Consider the following 21100-nt stretch of genomic DNA (forward strand, 5'->3'; position numbering starts at 1 on the left):
TCTATGATTCTTTGATTACCTATTGCAGATAATGCCATCAAAACATATTGATATATCAAAGGAGTGTGTGCTTAGAGAATTGCTACTAGATAGACTAACTTCAAGTGCAGTTTCTAGTCAATAAAAGCCTGTTCAAAAGCAACTAACACACACTGCTTAAGAGTACAGAGTATATTAAATATATATTCAAAATCTATCAGAACATTATCAGGTTTTGGAAGTTACAAACATTGATGATAATTCAGACTGGATTCATGAGTAGTGTTTTGCAAGCAGTAGTTTTCTTTGTATTGTGATTAAAATTTTGATATATTTCTCTTTTTTTTTTAGGGTACTCCAGGAAAACAAGGTCCCACAGGTCCACCTGGTGATAAAGGTCCCCCAGGACCTATTGGCCAGTCAGGTGCCACTGGACCTGTAGGTGAAGCTGGTCCAGAGGTAAGTATTAGAGCCTTGTAACGTGCAAAAAAAAAGACAGTCTAGTGGTTGTTCTCCTTGACCTGAAATTTAGAGGTGGAGAATGACTTTCTAGTTCTTCTTGCAAGATAACAGAGCTGATCAATAGCCCTGTTTTTATTCCATAACTCTAGGGACCTGCTGGCAATGACGGTACTCCTGGACGAGATGGAGCTGTTGGAGAACGTGTAAGAAGATATTGTTTTCTTAAGTCACTTCTAGAAATCTCCACTTTGTTATTGACTTATTGTAGATTTTCTCTTCATTTAGTTAACTTGAATGGAGAACTTGTTCTGAAAGTGCATCACAGCTTTGAATAAGTAGTACCTCTCAAAGTAGAGGAAGCCTGGCTAAAGACTAAGACCACCTGCCTCCACAAACTCAGACTTGAGTTCTTACAGAAGGAATATATTTGTAGATTTCAATAACTAGAAAATAGATTAGCAATGCTAGAGTCCTTTTGCTTTGGTATAGTCCAGTTCTCTTTAGATAAATAATGTTGAAATTATATTTTGCAGGGTGATCGTGGTGAACCTGGTCCTGCAGGCTTACCAGGTTCCCCAGGGGGTCCAGGAACTCCAGGTCCTGTTGGCCCTCCAGGAGATGCTGGTCAAAGAGGTGAAACTGTAAGTGAGACAGACCTTTTTTTTTTTTTTTTAAATACTTTGTTAACAAGCTATCATCTGTGCTTTTGTGTATTGCTTCACATATCTTCTGTATGCAATCCTTGTAGGGTTCCCGAGGTCCGATGGGTCCCCCTGGTCGTGCGGGAAAGAGAGGTTTGCCTGTAAGTCCTTCGTGGTCACTGTGTGTTTTTCTGACATACTTTATACAGCAAAGTATATGAGAAACTGAGCCCAAACTAGAATGCTGAATGTTCAACCTTTAGTGTTCTGACTGCAAGTGGATGCAGGTAGTCTTCTGAGCTGCAAAGCTGGACACATCTGTTTGAATACACTATTATTCCTACACTTTGCAGAGAAATAACAAATGCTTTGGAAGCCTCTTTATTGGGAGTGTATTGCTGCCCAGATGATGGTAGGACCTAATTTAGCAAATGGCTGAAGTGTATGTTTAACAATTCAAATAAGAGGAAAAGAAATGAATACTGAACAAAAAGACAGATTTTTAGATAAAAATGGCAAAAATATAGCAAAGTCACCTGTTTCCATGAAACTGCCTTAATTCAGCTCATGAGATTCTGACTTCAGTCCAAATGGGAAAACAAACAAAACATATCTTTTTGTGTTACATAAGTCTTTTATAATCCAAACTTGGAACAAAAAATTAATTGCAAACTTGGGAAATTCAGAAGAATGTTGTCCTGTCCCTAAGCAGATGTCATAAGAGAGACAGGAAAAGTATATTGAGTAGTTAGGGCTAATGAGGCCATTGATAAACTATTTGGAATCTAGCACTGAGAAATTTAGCATACAGTTTGGGCTGAGAAATATGGAATTGAAAGCAGAAGCCATTTTTTTCCAATGATTCTTGAATTAGTATGAAAAGTTTTAAACTATCAAAAATACCAAGAATGAAATTGTGAAGGCAGTAGAAGCGAGCTATTTGTACTGGGGAGCCTGAATGTCATTGTCTGTAGCTGGGGAATGTAACTTCAGTTGTACTTTAATAAAAGTGGAGGCGAAAGGACCTATGAGAAGTAAAGATGCAATACAAAGAATTTCATACTGAAAATACATTTTGTCATTATGAGGCTGTGAGAGACCCACAATATTTCAATCTTATTTCCAAAAATTGTTTGCCATATCAAGTAATAAGGCAAAAAATTTCTCAATCTTAAAAATTTTGTTATGTAAATTATTTAATGTTGTTATTACAGGGTTTTTTTTGACTGTATTCTGAAGCTAAATAGGCTAAGTTTATCACAACTATAATTAAACACAACACAATTTTCTGTAATTATGTACTTATTCTTCGGTAAAAAAAATCATATTCTTGGGGCTGCCCAGCATCACCTTCTTTCTAGCTTTAAAAGTGAAGGAAGTCTGAACGAGTGTCTAAAATCAAGTGAGGGGGGTTAGAGATTGTTGGTATTTTGGTTTTGTTTTGGTTTTTTTTCAGTTCAGAATTCTAAATTTTTTCACTGATATTTACAGGGTCCCCAAGGACCTCGTGGTGACAAAGGTGACAACGGAGATCGAGGTGATAGAGGCCAGAAAGGACACAGGGGTTTCACTGGGCTTCAAGGTCTTCCTGGTCCTCCTGTAAGTTGTTCTCTTTTCACTATAATTTAATTTCCTTGGTAGTTAAATGATGTATCAGTAACATAATTATTTAGAATGGAGAAAAAAAAAAAAGCAAACATGAGTTATTTTTGTCCCAGAAGATGTTTGTGAGTCACCCGGCAGTCTGTACTTGCTCGTATCATTAATGCACTTCTACAATACTGTCGCATGATGAGGTAAACCCGTGTTCTTCTACTCTTGTTCCGTTTGTGCCACTGCCAGCTGCAGTGACTGATCACTGGCAGTCTGTGGCCTGTCAGCACAAGATGAAAACAAAAGGTGATAGTTTCAGATAAGCACATTAGGGTGTGAAATGCTTTTTGCCAGCATTTGAACTCTTTACAGTCAGGGGATCACATGCAAAATCCCATGAGACCTGTGATGGTATTGCTCTCTAATATTTGCAAGAACTTCATTATTTCAGTGGCAATACATTTGTTCAGTGATCCTGTGCAACAGCTGGAAGTTTAAACATGCAGCAAAAGAGTCGTCAAAAAACCTCAGCACCCAAAGCATCTTTCCACTTCATAATAGCACTGTCAGTTACTCTTTTGTAAGTCAATCTGATTCACAAGGTTGTGAAAGCAAGGCTTTTCTGCAGAAACAACTTATATATAGCATAGTACCAGTAAATACTATTACTCTAAATTGTGATTACTGTTGTTACTCTGTCTTTTTACAATAGAATGAAAATTAATCCTAAGAGGGAAAGGTACTATGCATTATTCATGTACTTATGATCTTATTCATACAGAATTGTGTATCTTACACACTAAGTCCTTAAAACTAAAGGAATATGCTTCGGATGTCAGAATGATATAATAATGTCTTCTCTTTAGGGTCCTATTGGTGAACAAGGCAGTCCTGGCATCCCGGGCCCATTTGGTCCTCGGGTGAGTATAACATATCAGGTTTAAGGTTTTTCTTGTTTGTTTGTTTTCTTCCCACAATCATATTTCTGTTTTGGCTTCACTTACATTTCACCAGCTTTTGTTGACTTCAGTATCATGTGATTACCCTACTATCTTTTGCTGAGAGACAGTAACTTGTTTAATATAGTAAAGCTTTGATGTAAGTGTAGTTTATAGCTAGATAAAAAGGTCAGTTCAGAGTAACTACAGGGCTACAGTCTCTTTACAGACACTTTTGATGCAGCTGATGTAAAGCCATGTATGTGGCAGTTCTGCTAATTGCTACTCTGCCTTTCATATGCCCAATGTATGTCACTGACCCAAAAGTAAAGGAGAAAAATGGCTTGCTTGGATATTCCCAAGTGACAGTCTTGAAAAATGTGGGCATACAGCAGCTACTGCACTTTATGTAGCACCTGGAACTGAACCCACTTCAATGGTTCAGGAAAAAATATACAGCTGATATGAGGTATATAGGCTGAGGTTATTGACTTCAGAAGAACAGCATTGAAACTGCCTCCTTACCTTTAGAGCAGAAGAAAAAGTGTGATTTTAAAAAGTTCGGTAATAGACACAAATAATTTGATTGCTTCCTGAAAAGATATTCCTTGTAAAGGGCTGTTTTATATATCTTTCTTATTAAATGCTAAAATACATTCCTTCTTCCTCATATTTTCTAGGGTCCTCCAGGTCCAGTTGGTCCTTCTGGCAAAGATGGAAGTCCTGGTCCTCTTGGACCAATTGGGCCTCCTGGTGTTAGAGGGAGTGTGGGAGAAGCTGGACCTGAGGTATGTTGATGGGGATATGGAGGGAAAAGATTACCTTCAAATAATGAGATTCTTACAGTCCATTGCATCACTTTCTCAAACATCTATGAGCTCAAGACAAATGGTAAGATTGGGTACAGTTTCTCCAAAAAATATCCAGAAGTAACTACCTATTCCAAGGAAGATAAGTTAGAAAATTAAAGGGATTTGAGAAAAGGGTGATCTGGATGATCACGTGAAGAGTTAAAAGAATGGTACTGCTTAGAATTGGAAAAGGTGGAATAAAGGTAGAATAAAATAATGAGCAGGTCAGAGAAGGCAGTTCCTGCTGCTTTTTCTGTTTTGTAAGACATGGTGTTCTCCATGTTTATCGTGTGCTAATATTCACCCTGTCTCATGGGAATTTCTGCTAGTTTTCGGTATCTCCACTTGTGGAGAGACACCAAGACTTGAATGAATAGTCTATGGTAGAGCATAAGAATATAATGTGTATCCTGATCCTTCGTCTATGAAATGAGACAATACAAGAAATACCAGTAGCTTTACTTTTGCTTTCCATGGTCACTTGCTGCAACTATAAATTGGAACCACAAAGCAAGAAATAGAAGTTACGAATAGAAGATTTCATTTGTTAGATGCAGCATGCATTAGTTTGGGTGTGTGCTCTGTAGTGAAGATTTGGAGCACTAGTTGTGAATTCTGAAATGCCACGTTCTGATATACCATCTGATGCACCAGGGCATCAAACTGAGAATGAAGGCACATTACAGACTTTTTGCTGCCAAAGAAGAGCTAGCAGAGCCTGCAGGTGGAAATATGTTTATTAACAGATACAGTCTGTCTCAAGACTCAGTTACTTCCACAAGAGTCACAATTCAGGTTCCAACACACAGAAGGACCTCACAACCTGTCAAAGGTACTTAGTCAGGAAAACACCTGCTCTGCCAAGTCAGGATGATGTAGGTTCTGTCTTACATACCTCTGGCCAGAAAGCTCGGTACTGTGCAGGAGAAACGCAAAGATATTTCTAGTGCCAAATTTTCTGTTCAGGCTTTATTAATTGAAAATGTGCCTGAGGTGACTCAGGGGAAGAATAAATTGTAGATTGCTCTGAAAATCACGTACAGCTGTTGGAAATTTTAAGAAATAAAGTTATTAGGCAGGGATTTGAACAAGGAGAGACAGATGGCTTAAAAAAATTGAATGAGGAGGCCATTCCTAGATGACTTTTTCCAGCTGTTAAGTCTGAAATCTGGAGTAAGGAAAAGTTGGGCAAGGTATTAAGACAGGCAGAGAGGAATACCTGACATTCAGATCTAATCTCTTACTCCTGTTCCTGGAAATGTGAATTGTTTATCTATGTTTGACTTTTCCTTGCACATAAGCGTGACTGGCCATGAAGTTTTGCTTTATTAGTGGCTGGCTTTGCTATAATTTTGCTTAGTATTTACTCTTCTGTGCCTCTATTGCCTTTTTCTTTTTTTAAAACAAAACAACCTTAGGGTCCACCAGGTGATCCTGGCCCTCCTGGCCCTCCAGGACCTCCAGGCCATCTCACTGCTGCCATTGGTGACATCATGGGACACTATGATGATGCTATGGCAGATCCGCTACCCGAGTTTACTGAAGATGAAGCAGCCCCAGATGACCATAATAAAACAGACCCAGGAGTCCATGCCACACTGAAGTCACTGAGCAGCCAGATTGAGACTATGCGCAGCCCAGATGGTTCAAAGAAACACCCAGCACGGACTTGTGATGATCTGAAGCTGTGCCACCCATCCAAGAAGAGTGGTGCGTACAAACTTACCATCTCCTACATGTGTCATATGATTCTGTTTTATTTCCAGTGGGTAGCTGGACACTGGAAAAACCATGTAATACAGGTTTTCATGGTCTAAATTGACATTCACTCTAGGAGCTTGAAAACAACTTCTTGCCAACGAAGTATATATTCTACTGTATCCCCTGCTTATTTACTTGGATGTATTTTAAAATCTGAAATATTTTATACTTCCACGGAACACTACTTCTGGAAGTGTTTTCACCATGGCGTACCACTTATATGATGACAGAGCTAAGTTGGTACACCAGTTGTGAATATTTGCTTAGTTGTTATTAGTTCAGAACATTACCTGTGGGCTGATGATAACCTGTGAGTGCTTTCCATGAAGAATTCTCTGCTGCTGCTCCACAGTGGCAGCTCGTAGGGGGTAATCACAGAATGTTTGGGGTTGGAAGGGACCTCTGGAGATCATCCAGTCCAACCCACCTGCTAAAGCAGGGTCACCTAGAGTAGATCGCACAGGTATGTGTCCAGACAGGTTTTGAATGTCTCCAGAGAAAGAGGCTTCACAACCTCTCTGGTCAGCCTGCACTAATGTGCCATTTAGGACTTTGCATAATTTATTAATATATGGATTACTAGTGACAAATTAGAACAGACTGAAAGGTAGACATAATTTGTGGCATAATTTCCTTACCAGCTTTTTTCCCTGAAATTTTGCCTCCAACATTAGGAGAGGCTGCCATCAGTTTCTCCTATGTAGGGAAAGCTGTCTTCTAGCCATTGTGTGTTCTTTATGGACTTGGAGCGTCCAGGACCTTTGCAATGGATTTAAACAACCTTAACGTTAAACAACTTTCAAGTCCGTGTTTCCAAGTGTTGAAATATTGATCAGCTTGTATCTTAAAGTAGCTCTCTAGTGTATATCTGACACACACATCAAAATGTGCATCAGATTATGTGAAACATGTGCCCGTTTTCCTTGTATTTTGTACTGTCATGACATACGTTTGCTTATATCTCCCCACTTATTTCAAGAATCTAAATTATGTAACGGAGTCACATTTTATGTTCTTTGTAGGTGAATATTGGATTGATCCCAACCAGGGATGTGTCGAAGATGCTATAAAAGTATATTGCAACATGGAAACTGGAGAGACCTGTATTTCTGCAAACCCATCTACTATACCACGTAAAACATGGTGGGCCAGCAGGTCATCTGATGCAAAGCCCATTTGGTATGGTCTTGATATGAACAGGGGATCACAGGTAACTAAATCTATTTAATGTCAAGAATTGACTTATATGAAACTCGTTTCCTTCTGATTTAGAACTTCATCTGCTTTTCTGAGCAGATTCTACTACAGCCAGAACAATTGATTTGACTGGCTTATATTCAGTTGGTTGTTATCATGCAGTAATTACAGGAAAGAGCTGGGAATAACAATGCAAGTGCATCTAAGGCAGGATTTGCTATATATTCCTCCCAAAAACTTCAACTCTTCTAGCAGTCCACTTCAGTAACTCGCTATCCTTGTCCTTAAAAACCTAATACATGACTTAAATCACTGCTGTTTTAATAGAATTCTACCTTTTTTCCCCTAGAAAGCTCTTTACTGCTAAAAAATACAAAGCTTACTTGATAAATTCTCTCAGCTAATCCATTTTTAAAAGAAGAGTGATTGTTATCCTATATGTCAGAATGTTCCATGCTGGATGCATCAGTGTCCAGGCAAAAAAAATTCCCTTTTTAGAATTCTGTCAGGTTTTCCCTCTGTGCTAGCTTCTAAATGTAGGCTTAATGATCCTTCAAATAACAGAAGCTTATGCTATACAAAATATATAATTAATTAAAAAGCTTTTGCTATTTGTATTCTTATTTCGTCAAATCAAAAGCACAGAAAATATTTTCATTATTTCATGGGAAGTAATTAAATATCTTTAAAAATAAGTATTTGGTGTGTAAGAATAACAGTGCTATTGGATCAGTTGGATTCCTGATGACAGTTCAGAACTTCAACAATTGAGAACAGAAGTGATATTGATTGCTTTTGTTGGGATGCTTTCACTTATTATTAAATTCAGGAGAACTTGTCATGACCCAAGATATCACAGTGAGTGTTTAGCTGCCTGCAGAGCTACACATAGGGTTTTTGTAAGTCAGATGCTCTTCAGAGGAAGAAATTATCTTCAGGAATACCATCAAAGAATATTTCATTTATGAAAACACTGTCAGATTTGATAACTAGCAGTATGATGTGTGTGATAGTCATATGCTAAACAGAAATAATGCATTTTGTAAAAAATGAGTGTCATTTCATAAGATTTTATTTTTTCTTCACCATTTTCAGATAAATGTATACATTCTTAGTAATTTGTGGCTTTCCCCCAAAACCCTAGTGATTTACAAAGCATAAATAAAATGAAACCTGCACAGGTAGCAAAAATATCTCAGGAATTTTAGAATTTTTGTTATTGCTAGAAAAATTGCTTCTATTTTTTATAGACAAAGTGACATATGGTAAAGTATTTTTCAAACTTCTGTATAAGTTAATTAGCTTATTAAGTCCAACTGCAAATGTATAGTTATGTTTGTATAGTCAAACTTTGATTGTGATGCTTCTAAATACAATACAAACCTTATAGGACACAAGCTGCTATAGTTGCAGTATAGCAGGTACGCTATAACAGGATTTTCTGTGCTGCACGTTTCTGACCTAGCTCGAGGTTGATCTAATGCACTATTTCATATATAAAATTTAGCTCCTACTAAATCTGTTTCTGAAAGGTGGCAGAGTTCATTCCAAAGCTTGGCATGTCTGGAGGCCCAACTGCCTTTTAGTTGTTCACTTGCAGACATTTATGGTTAAAATTCTCCGAAATGATCCCTACTAGAGGGTGTCTATACTTCTTCATCCTAAACTGGAAGCAAATTACAAAAGAAATGGTTCCTAAATTTTATGCAATAGGGCTCCTGCTAATCATGTCTGGAAAGGGCTACAATAATGATAGCTGTTTCTAAAATTCATGAACTACTAATGAATTTTCATGTAATTTTCATGTTCATCTGTTTCTTTATCTTCCCAGTTTGTGTATGGAGATACAGCTGTCACTCAGATGACATTCCTGCGCCTGCTATCAAAGGAAGCTTCCCAGAATATCACTTATCTTTGTAAAAACAGTGTTGGGTACATGGATGACCAGACTAAGAACCTGAAAAAAGCTGTAATTCTAAAAGGAGCCAATGACCTGGAGATCAAAGCAGAGGGAAACAGCCGGTTCAGATACACGGTTCTACATGACAGCTGTTCTGTAAGTCTGGGGGTTTTGTCATGTTATGGAGACAAAGGACTTTTGTCTTCCAATGCTTTCAGTTCTCCCTGATTTAGAAAACACCTGTAGAATGTGGCAATTAAAATGCTTCAGAATTTCACCATGAATTGTAGTAGTAACTGATCAAATAGGTATTTTACTACAGTTCTAACTTTACATAATAGAAGTCTGCACTATATAGAGGTTATTTACAAATTACTAGTTACTAGTGAGCATACTGAGATATGTATCTCGCTACTTCGCATTTTCCAGAGGTCAGATAACCTTAAGCATTTCTTTGCCAGCTGGGTGAGATTATTGCAGCAACACACTGGAGGAAACTCACTGGTATTATGACTGAGTTGGAAAGGAAGATATTGCCTCCAAAAATTCTTAGGTGGCATAAAAACCAACAAGTAGTAAATTTTTTTCATGTTCATTAGCATTCTCAGCCGAGTCCAAGATACTGGCAAAATATTTCTAAAATCAGTTTTGCACTTGAAATAAATTAGAGTACTCTCTGTGCTTTAGAGGAATATAGCCCAAAAATATGTGTGCAGGCACATATTAACACATAGACAAGAATTGTATAACATAAAGAAGAATCAGTCCAACTTAAAGGGGAAGTCCTGCTATGTCAATATAATGAGTCTGTTCATCACTGTGAAAGCAAGATATATACATTTTTAAATAACCAAGGTGCAGTACAGACAAGGGTGTGTTGCTCAGAGAAAGTACAGTCAGATCTTTCTGAACGACCTCAGCCAAACAGACTCAGCAGCTGGGATTCGGGCTGTTTCTGTCATGAGCTCTGGCCTAAGTTTTTCTTCTTTCTTTTTTCCCTTCTAGAAACGTAATGGGAATGTGGGCAAGACTGTCTTTGAGTACAGAACACAGAACGTGGCACGCTTACCTATCATAGATATTGCACCAGTGGACATTGGCAGTATGGACCAGGAATTTGGAATGGAAATTGGGCCAGTTTGCTTTGTGTAAGAGGAAGGGGGGAAAATAACACAGTACCCAGCAACAGCAGCAATTAAACACATGAACTTAGACTGATTGAAGTTAATCCTGAGACTCTTGAAGTAATGGCTGATATTGGATCAGCATTGTATATACAGTTCTTTTTAAATGCCCGGCCTCCTTTGGAATATTTATTTTACTTACAAACCTTCCGTTTTAAATGATTGAAAGCAACTTTTTAGTACATCAGTACAATTTTAAGAGGATTGATGACCACCTTTGAAAAGTAATACGAATCTTTTTTTTCCTTGCTTTTGTTTCAAATTATTTCAAAATTTACAGGTATTCAAAATAGGTAGTTTTAATGTGGGCCTATGTAAAGCTCTAAGGATTATTTCTTGTGCTTGGATGCCTACTGAAAAACAGAAAAGTAGAGCACTTTTGTGAACTGTTGGCTGTATTTTAATCAAACCTTTTCCCTCAACCCCAGTTCGTCTTCCTGTGGCTGCAAGTATGATAGTCCTTAACAGAAATTTATATGTTTTGTAGAAGATCATCTCTTCAGGCAAGATCATTTTAATTTGGCTTTGTCTTTCCTGCACTTTCCTAGGTAATAGTCTGTTCAGAAGAGTATTCCATAGCCATGACTAATTTATGAAGTAAAAATACTACTGGGGTAAATATGAGTTTTCAATAGGGGTGTCCCATATCTTAAAGTTTAAGGCCAGACTTCACTTCTCACAAAGTATCTGTGTAATTCTGTTAAATTATCCTTAATCTTCAAAATACACCTTAAACCCAATACTTGTTGATTTTCCAATACTTGCCCATCTAAGAAGCCATTACATATCAAATTATACAGATGTCTTATATATGGTGCCAATTTATGTATGTTGCAAATCATTCACGTGTATACCAGACCAATTGCTAATAAAGAGAAAGTTTAGAAATTAATTGTTTTTACCTGACATCTAGACATGCATCACCAGTAATTGGATTTATTGGCCTTGAGTTGTCAAGGCAAGAAAGTTCCATCATTTCTTAGCATGAGCTACCTCATCTCTGGAACTTGGGATGCATTATAATTCCTGTTTTTATTTTAGATATTAAAAGGTGCTATGCTTCTGTTGTTATTTTGAGAAAGGCGATAGGCAGGGCAAAAACAACAACAAAAAGTGATGGTGCTAAATGACTCTGTAGAAGGCTGATGAAATAAAGATGCCTACTGTCAATGTCATTTTCAGAGCTTAGCTGTTAGGCTTATGGTGTTTGAGAGAACAATGTTACAGTGCATTTATTTCTTGGTCATACAGTATATAGAATGTTTTGTACCACTAGCATGCTTTATTTTGTAAAGTATGTGGGTACAAACTTACTTAGCTTTTTGTTTCTTTATTGCATCTGTGCTCTCCACGTTTTTTGTTTGTTCCTTTTAAAAAAATAAACAGCTGGGGCCATCCCTAAAGAAAGTCATGCACATAGCTTTATTCATGTATCTTTGCAAAGCATTTAATTAAATACTTGCTTCTTGCTATGTAAAGTGGTTTCATTTTTGTAGAATTCCTTAGTGTGTCCCAAATCAGTTCGTTTCCAGGAAATTAAACTTCTGTTTTGTTGCTACTTGATTTAAAAATCAGAGCCTGCCAGACCTGACTTCTTTGCTGGTAACAATAAACAAACATAATTTTTTGAAAGATCTATTAAAGTTTCAGTCTTGGTTGAGATGGGTATGTTATCTGTAATAAGAAATATATTCTAATTTGGTGACTGCAATGAAGCTGTGTTACCATAATAAATAATAACCAGTTTTGCAAAATAACACATTTTTCAGCTTATATAAATGATGTGTAGCTGACAAGGAACACTAGAAATGAAATTTCTCTACTAAAGCTATCAGGCCAGCCGTAGCATGGCAAAGTGTGTGTTGGGAAGACCTTTCCCCCTTTGTGAATTCCAAATTCTCATAGACAGCTCTTCCTTCAAGTTACTGCCTGCAAATAGAGGCTTAAGGCTAATTAGCTGATGTCACAAAATAGTGAGGGTTACAAATTACACTGCTGCTTATTTAAATATCTAGCTTCCTCTTTTATTTTTTAGCAAGGGAAGTTGTTGATATTAGCCAACTTCCCAGTTAATTCCTAGTAGGTATTCAAATTTAGGAGCTGTCCCAACCGCAATCAGTAAGCAACTGTTTGCCCTGGTTCTGACCGCAAACTGACCTTAGAGGTGAAGAGCTGCAGAGACACAGACTCATTGAATGGCTCGTCCCCACGTGATGACCTCCAGCGGAGAGGATGGCCGACACCAAGCTGCAGCGGGCATTTCTCCCCCTGCACCAAAAGGAGGGGTGCAAGGACACTCCAGGGGGGTTTACAGCAGTGCCTGGAGCTGCGCAGCTCTGGGGTGTGATGGCCATGGAGAATCACCTACAGGGAGGTAAGGTAGTGTGACACATGGGGGTTCATAATTATTTAAGGTGGTGTGACACATGGGTGTTCGTAATTATTTAAAACTAGGCTCTAATCAGCAAAATTTTTCTGCTACAGTAAGGTTTGCTGGATTGTTGCTGTGTTTGGGGTTTTTTAAACATAATTTCCATAAGGAATGTAGAAAGGAGGTGTTGAAATATTCCCTGTGCTGCAGACAATAGGGAGTTGTGTTCACCAGAAGAAAAGCTCTGGTGTCCTGCAAAAGGTCCGCACCTTTAGGTGATAGTCTGCAAGTAATTGGGAAAGTGAAGTTCCAAGCAAGTAATGAAAATAAAAATTAAGAAGTGGTATCTTAAAGCTGTTGGTACGATCCAGGAAACTCTTTGAGACGGGGTGGGGGTTTTTTGTTTGTTTTGGGTTTGCTCGTTTGCCACAAAGAGCCATAGTATTTGGTGCTATGAAGTGTGTGAATATCAACTGATGTAACACACGACTGAATAAGAACCTGGATATCAGAATGAGAAGTTTATTGTATCAGTCTTATTACTGTGTGGGTGTGGCAGAATGCAACCCCCCTCTCTCCCCCTCCCTCCTTCGGTATGGAAGGAGTGGGCACATCTCCCTCTCTCTCCGCTACTTGAGGCCAACAGCTTCTTTTGTTTGGCGCCAGAGCACCCTGGGCACGGCCATTAGGAGAAGGGAGTGCGGCCAGTGTGGGGGATGTTTGGAGGCGTCAGGGGCACCCACAGCCAGCGTGGGGGTGCAGAGAAGCTTCTAGAATGCCAGTCAGATCTGATCAGCCAATAGAAAACGATTCTCGTCGAGACTCCGCCCATTCGCGGGTCTCTGGGAGCACGAGCGAGATGCTGCCGCAGAGCCCCCGGGATGGAGACGGCGCTGCCCCGCGGGGGTGAGTGAGACTGCTCGCGGGAGGGCGACTGTATTTATACTTTCCGTGCTCAATATGAGCACGTGTAAAATTAATCCTCGCAGAATCGCGAGTGTATTTTCCTCCCGTGTTTCCACATAAGCACGTGTAGTATTCCGTGCACATTCGCACGTGTAAGTGAATTAACCCTCGCAGGATTGCGAGTGTATTATAAATTTACCCTCGCGGAATCGCGAGTGTACACTTTCCGCATTCACTACGAGTACGTGTATCTCTTTAAATTAATCCCGCACCGTGCTCAGGTGTGTGTGTGTCCGTCTGGGGCTCAGGGCGGCTCCGCCGTTGTTCGGGTGAAGGCACGTGCATGCAGCTGTGAACCGCCTGTTGTTGTAGTTGCTGCCCCTTCATAGTTTTCCTCAACTGATATCCGAACCGTTATTTAAGTCACTTTGGAGTGCTAAAACACTGCTTCTCACCGGTTTAATAAAAGTTGTTTTGGACCCTGTTGTCCCTTAAACTAACCTCAGGGTGCGTCCGTGACAGTGGGCAACTTATTTCCTTGTTTATTTTTTTTTCACACCTCTCATTTCACCTTTCTTTCAACTATATAGACTACAGTATTATTTTTTTTAAGTTTTTCTCTAATACGATTTTAAATTTATAAGCCAAAGTCAGATACACTTGAATGTGTGCCTAAAATTCAGCTTATCTTAGAGCATGAAGGCAGGTGTTGGTGTTTCCATCCGCCCCTGAAAGGCCTGTGATGTGCTGCTCTGTAACAGTAATGCTGCTGCTAGCCTCAAAGTGTCAGGTAAGATTGTTTTTGGTAAATTGTATTTCCTGTGTAAAATAAAAGCCTAGAGCCTTTTGTAGACTGACACAGTAAATTAGAGTAAAAACCAATCAGATTAGAATCTAAATCTTCTGAAGGTCAGCTTTATTTTCTAACTAATTCTTGTTTATTAACCTATCTATTTAATATTTTTATTATCTCGAAGACCTTGCTATTAAAGTAGAGAAGTATCAGAATCATGGTGGCTTGATAAGTGACTCCAGGTGTTTAGAGCAATTAAGCTATTTCAAGGTGGTCTTGGCTATTTCTTTGTGAGATTTTTAAAATTGTTCCAGTAATCAACTTTCGTTAGTAGAAATTATTACTTGTGGTTTTTTTAGAAGAAAGCTCCCAAACCTTCGGTTTTAGGGTTGAGTAATTGTTAGCAGCCATTCACTCAGCCACAGGAGTACTGGAGATTACATAGAGGCTGGTTTTTTTCTGCTGTGGAGATTAAGAACAGGTTTTCTAATCCATTTTTCCAGCAGTCAGCATTTTTACCAGCTGCTTTCATAAAATTTCAACTCCAATCAAAAGACTTCCTACCATGGAATTTATGTCAGATTAATATTGTTATGTACATGTAATTATCATCTTCCATAAACGGTAGCTATTTTCACCATAAAATGAGGCAATTTCCCACAAGAGCCAATATTTTTAATGAATGGTTTGTTCTTCTATGTTGCATTAAGTATAGTCGTGCCTGTGTTGCTAATGTGTTTGTGCTGTTAAGGTCTCCCCACACCCTCACTCTTCTGGTTCTCTGTGGGCCCATCCCAATTCACAGTCTCTATCTGCAAATACCAGACCACTGTGGCAGTAACTTATAGTGTTTCATCATGATTTCTACATTTAATTTGCAAGAAAATCAGTACTGTTATATTTTAAACTCACTTAAAAGCAGGATGGTAAATCTGTGTTAAAGTACCTAAAAAATTAACAGACCTCTAGGGCAAGAAGGTGCGGAAGGGAATGTCGCAGCAGGACCTAAAAGAGTTGTGGTGCTCTAAGGTGACTTTGCCTCTCCATCCTCTTCAGTCCTTGAGTTAATTCAGAGCAGTCTGAAGGCTGCTTTACATTATAAACGCAGGCAGGTTCTCCTCTTTCCTGCACCTTAGTCCTGCTTGAGAGTTTTACTGATGCGGGAATACGCAAACCAGGCTACGGTTGGGTGTGCACTGTTCATTCAGCTCAGGTGAACACAGCTTGGCCCTGGCTCATCAGCAAGTCAGCCAGGTGGAAGATTCTTAGAAGCATTAGTTTCCCCTTTCTTCCTCATTTCTATGTCACAAGTAGCCTATGAAAGGATTTGACTGCACAGATATCCAGAGAAAAATGAAACTAGGATTCAAATGGTTGAATTTTCTTTGTTTGAGTTAACTCAGAGTAATTAATAAATTGTAAAGGAACACAAATTTGGTACAAGCTTAAATAGCTTGTTCTGCTATTCTCCTTGTCAATACTACTACCCAAGGTACTGCACTAAGTACAGTCCACTATTGAAGACATTTTCCCTGAGTGTGACATGCCATGAGCTACTTCAAAGTGGTATTATTCATATATATATATATATATATATACACACATGTATGTACATATATATATACACATATATATATGGTGCCACTGCCTTTGCCCTGTAGGGGATGGGGATGTGACGCTCAGCCGTGTGATGTTCACACTGGGGAGCAGGAGCTCTTCTCTGGGAGTGTGGTTTCCTCCCCTTGCCCGTGTGTGTCAGTGACAGAGACCCCCATGGGATCCGGGGCTGTCAGTGGGGCCGCTGATGGCCCCTCAGCACCTTCTGTCCCGCTGTCCCTGTCCCCCCAGGCACGGTGATCATTCTCATGGTCACCGCCCCTTGAAGGGGAGGCAAGAGGGGCGGGACCCCCATGTAACAGACAGGGCCCTCAGCCAATGAGATGCCTAGGCAGAGGGAAGTGAATTAAGAAATTGGTTGTAATTATTGTATTAGACATGGTTATATTTGTATGTTTGTATGTTATGTTGCAGTGTCTGATTAAGTGTTGTGTTGCAGTCAGTAAAAGAGTTTAGAAAAGGTGGGACTTACTTGATGCATAGATGCACAGAAATAAGTCTTGAAGTGGGGAATTGTTGTCATCACTTAAAAGCATGGATCCTGTCTGCAATTGCCAAGCTAGAAGATATATAAATCCTTCCACTTTTAGGCCAGTCTGCTCATATAACAAAGAGTGACTTGCAAAACACCTAATCATGAACTTTAGACACTACTGACCTTGCAGCTTTAGGCCTGTTGAAGCCCACACAATTAGTCAAGTCTTGTTCTAACACATATCTCAAGGCTGTTGGATAAAGTGTGCTTTAGCTGAACATTGCTCATTAGATGCTAAAAGGATTGTGTAATGCAATATGCAAATGTGTAACCAATTGGCTCTTTAGGGTATGAATACAGAGATCAGATTTTGTATATAGTGCCCTTACTTTCTGTGATGCTGGCTTCATTCCAGAATGCAGACGTGCGTATCTCTGTAAAAAGTATCTCCTTTTTGTGTGCTAAATTTGGCCTTTTGTATGCACACCAGGTAAAGAACCCTATTTTTGGGACAACAAAACTGCCTGGCCAATGGTTTTTCTGCAAAACAAGTAGAATTTTCCTGAAGTGGTGAGAAAATAGTATGTTTGGGGATTTCCTGGGAAGTTGGCAAGATCTTTTAATTTTGTTAAGATCAAAGGCAAGCGGAACTCACAGCTCTTTGCACACATTTGTTACCAGGTGTCTTCTGCCACTGACAAACTGTATGTCTGACAGTCTTTTTATTGACACTTTGCTCATGCTTGGAAAAATGAAAGTCATATACAAAAAGTACTGTGTATGTTTGTCCTCAGGATATCTAGACAGACAGACAGGAAGGGCTTGAGGAAATGGATGTTGACAAGAAGGTTCTTCAGGCTCTTGGGTCCAGTTGCAACTGAGCCCACTTCTGTTCTTGAGCAGTTGCATCTTTTTAGTGAACCAATCCTGTTGGATCTCGTGGCTTGCAGGAAATAACTTGAGGATTATCTTGTGAGATTTTACCTCTGTGAAAGATACGAGATGAAAAGAAAACTGCAGATTACTTCTGACCTGTCCTATTATGACTAAGAGAGCTAAATTTCTGTGGGATTTGGAGTATTGGTTATTTTCAGTTCTCTTTGCAAAGCTGAAGTTTATGAATTGCTGTTTCTTCTTTGCATTCTTCAAGAAGCTGCTTTAGATCTGTAATACTAGTGTTAATTTGGTTCCTAGTCCCTCCCCCAAATTAGCTTTTACTATTAGTGACTTGACAGTTTGTCCCTTACTGTAAATGTGGCTGTACTTGTCAGGAAAAAAAGCTGCTTGTAGCTGAGCCCGTTGCATCTGCCTGTTCTTTAGGTTCTTCTTTTGCAACTCAGCTGGACTGGGAAGAGCTGATTGTAAAGCCACTGTTAACTGTTATGTTTGTTAGGAAGAAAACTCCATGTGATTTATACAGGGTGCAGTAATAGTAATAGTATTAATCATATGAGAACCAACAGGTAACTGTATTTACATTCAAGTGAAATGCATGCGTTTAGTTTGACTAAGCCTTAATTACTGTTTTTGTAGATAAATGTGCCATCAAAAATAGGTATTAGCTGTTCACGTGGAATTTGGCACTAAACCCAGGATTTTTCACTTGAAAAAAATGTCCTTATTTTCTCTAGTCTCAGAGGTATCTCAGGTTCAACCCTCTGCTTTATGTCATGTCTCAAGGATTTAATGGTTTCCTACTTTAGCATTACTTGTAATAGGAAGATGCAGAACCATTGTGCCTCTACCCACCACAGAAATGAACCTTCTAGAAATGCCAAATGAAAACTCGTTGTTGCCAGTGAAATGGATTCAGGAGTTTCAGGTATTAATTATGAATGCATAACACACACAGCCACCCCCCCGCCTCCAGGAAAAACAGACACACATGCACACACGATGCCCCACAGACACACGTACACACATACTCACAGATGAACACACAGGCACATACACATGCATATGTGGACACATGGACATACACACACAGAGCCACGCAGGCACAGGCACGTACAAACACATGCACAAGGGAAGATACACTGACAGATGCACTGAGACGCACACGTAGACACGTGTACACACACAGAGAAACATTTGCACACTCATACGGATGGACACACACAAACAGACACACATGCACACAGACACAAGCAGGCAGATGCACCCACAGGCACGGGTACACACAAAAAGACAGAAATATGTACATACAGACAGACACATGAACACACACGTGCGAAGTCAAGTGCAGTGGGCAGTGCTTTGCTGGGTATTGGCAAGTGAAGCACGCCCTTATTGGAGACAGGTGTGTTCTGCCATGTATAGGCTTGTGAATGCTACGTGGGAGTCACTTCTACCCCATATTTGCACGCATGCCTACATGACCCGACACACTGACACCCTTAAAAGCAGAGACAGACCCTATGTGGAGAGATATATGTTATTTATTACTTTGAGCGTGGGTGCTGTTTTGGATCTTGCTGTCAGAGCTGTTCACCATGTTTGAAAAAAGTGAGCCAGCAGCTTGAGTGGAAAAAGTAAGAAAGAAAATGTCATAGTATGACACCATAAATTGCATCTCTTAACAAGTTTTCCCTCAAACAGATTATCTTAGAAAATGTTCAGTTAAAGGGGGACCAAAGTTGTGTCCTGCCTTAGTAAGTTGCTTGAAGAAAGAGATACAAATAGTAAAGTTAATTAGAGAGTCAGTTTTATGAAACAAGGAGTTTTATTACGATATTTTATTATGTGTCTCTGTAAGGAATAGACCAACAACCATATAAAAGCTTACAAAGATGGTTAACCTTCAACACTATAAATGTGTTAACGTGACGGAAGTTGTTCACAATTTTGCATCTTGATTGACTTTTACAGAGTGAAGGGAGGAAGTTCTCAACTATGACATGCCAATGACAATCTCTGACAGGAGACATTTACAATTGCTTTAAATCCTTTATTTATTTTTTTTTCTTTTTTTTTTTTTGAGCAAGTCAATAACCCTGACTTGCAGAGTTAGGAGTGAAAAATACATTAGCACCATCGTATTAGTCTTTTACACTTCCCTAATTTTAGTGGTCTTGACCAGCAATGACAGGAAAGTAGAGAAGCACCTTTGATAAGAGCATACAATCCAACAATAAAATTATGGTGACTACTGCCGTTAAGGTATTAAAAACTCTTTCAATACACTGTACTTTTTCACAGCTAATCAGTACAGAAATGGACAATTTTGTACCTAATGATTCCACTGAATTGACCAGTCAGTCCCAATGTGTTCTGACTGATGTGTTTAATTGATTCCTGGTTTGACTCATCAGACACATCCCAGTTTCTGTCCATGTTGAGGTAGTTGAAACAGGGAGGTCTTTCTAGCTTTCTGGACTGCATCTTAGAAAGAAGGGTAAACTTTGGTACTGGGAGCAATCAGTGCTTTGTAAATTGGCTGACATTCAACTAATTGAGCACAGTGTTGGTTTATTAAGTGTTGAAGTTGTATTATAGCACCAAGGAGACATGTTTTTGAAGATGGAATTTGGTAAAAAAAAAAAATAAGAGCAAAAAAGCATTTTTACTGTACTTTGTGTAATAGCAAAAAAACCAAAAAACAAAACCCAAACCCCTTGATATCAAATTGATTGTTCCCCCAGAAATTTTGTTAATAAATAACTGGGATACAGATGGTCACCTGTACTAGCTGACAAGGCTAAAACAAAGGAGCACAGTTGGAGTGTGAACCTGTTTGCTGGGATTTCAGAAAGAGCAGGGTCTTTGATTTATAAGAAGCAGACTGGGCCAATGTCCACGCCAAATTCCTGATCAGGACCGCCAATATCCATGGGTGCGATATCAACCACGGGCAACCTCATTGTCTTGCGCGTTCTGTATTCAAACACTGTTTTACCCCATTCACCAGTGTGTTTCTGTGAATTTAGAAATGAACAAACATGTTAGATAAATCAGTGTTGGGCTATATGAACATTATCCTAGAGTTTACTGGATTTCAGACTTTCTATTAATGTGTCCCTCTCGACACCATGAAAAGTGCTTGCAGGCTCTCTAGAATGAACACATAGATAGATATTCTTAATTTCTGGACCTTTTCTGTGAGGCTTTGTAGGATTGCAGACCTTGTAGCTCAGAGGGATGGGATCCCTCATGGACAGAGTGCTCTGGAGTGGTGCCTGTGCCCTGACTTGGGCTGAAATGTGCTCTGTGTGCTCTGTGTGCTGGAGATTGTACAAATAGCTCCTCTGTTTGTAAAGTGGCTTTAGTTTTAGCCTCAGGAAAAGGCAACAGCAGTAATGAGGTAGCTCTTCATGTTCATGTGAAAGAAATGGCCACAAAGTGGCTACAAAGTAGATGCGTTCCTGCATCCTAACTGGCAGGTTTGCCATACAGGTCAGTGTTTGTTGTGCTTTGGGGATCTTAAATGGCAGGA

At 39.3% G+C, this 21100-nt stretch overlaps 1 protein-coding gene across 1 annotated transcript in view; it reads left to right on the forward strand.

The window, feature by feature from the left end:
* COL5A2 (collagen type V alpha 2 chain) overlaps positions 1-10474 on the forward strand; it is a gene marked incomplete at both ends in the record, with an annotated part of 107356 nt that extends 96882 nt beyond the window's left edge. Inside the window, 11 exons of the mRNA XM_080346948.1 lie at positions 331-438; positions 591-644; positions 975-1082; positions 1190-1243; positions 2574-2681; positions 3542-3595; positions 4294-4401; positions 5883-6174; positions 7248-7435; positions 9254-9478; positions 10328-10474. Of these exons, the coding sequence (XP_080203074.1) occupies positions 331-438; positions 591-644; positions 975-1082; positions 1190-1243; positions 2574-2681; positions 3542-3595; positions 4294-4401; positions 5883-6174; positions 7248-7435; positions 9254-9478; positions 10328-10474 (1446 nt within the window). The remainder of the gene's footprint in view (positions 1-330; positions 439-590; positions 645-974; positions 1083-1189; positions 1244-2573; positions 2682-3541; positions 3596-4293; positions 4402-5882; positions 6175-7247; positions 7436-9253; positions 9479-10327) is intronic.
* Positions 10475-21100: the final 10626 nt, after the last annotated feature.

The sequence above is a fragment of the Nesoenas mayeri genome (assembly GCF_963082525.1).
Source record: "Nesoenas mayeri genome assembly, chromosome: 6".
In the NCBI taxonomy this organism is placed as follows: domain Eukaryota; kingdom Metazoa; phylum Chordata; class Aves; order Columbiformes; family Columbidae; genus Nesoenas; species Nesoenas mayeri.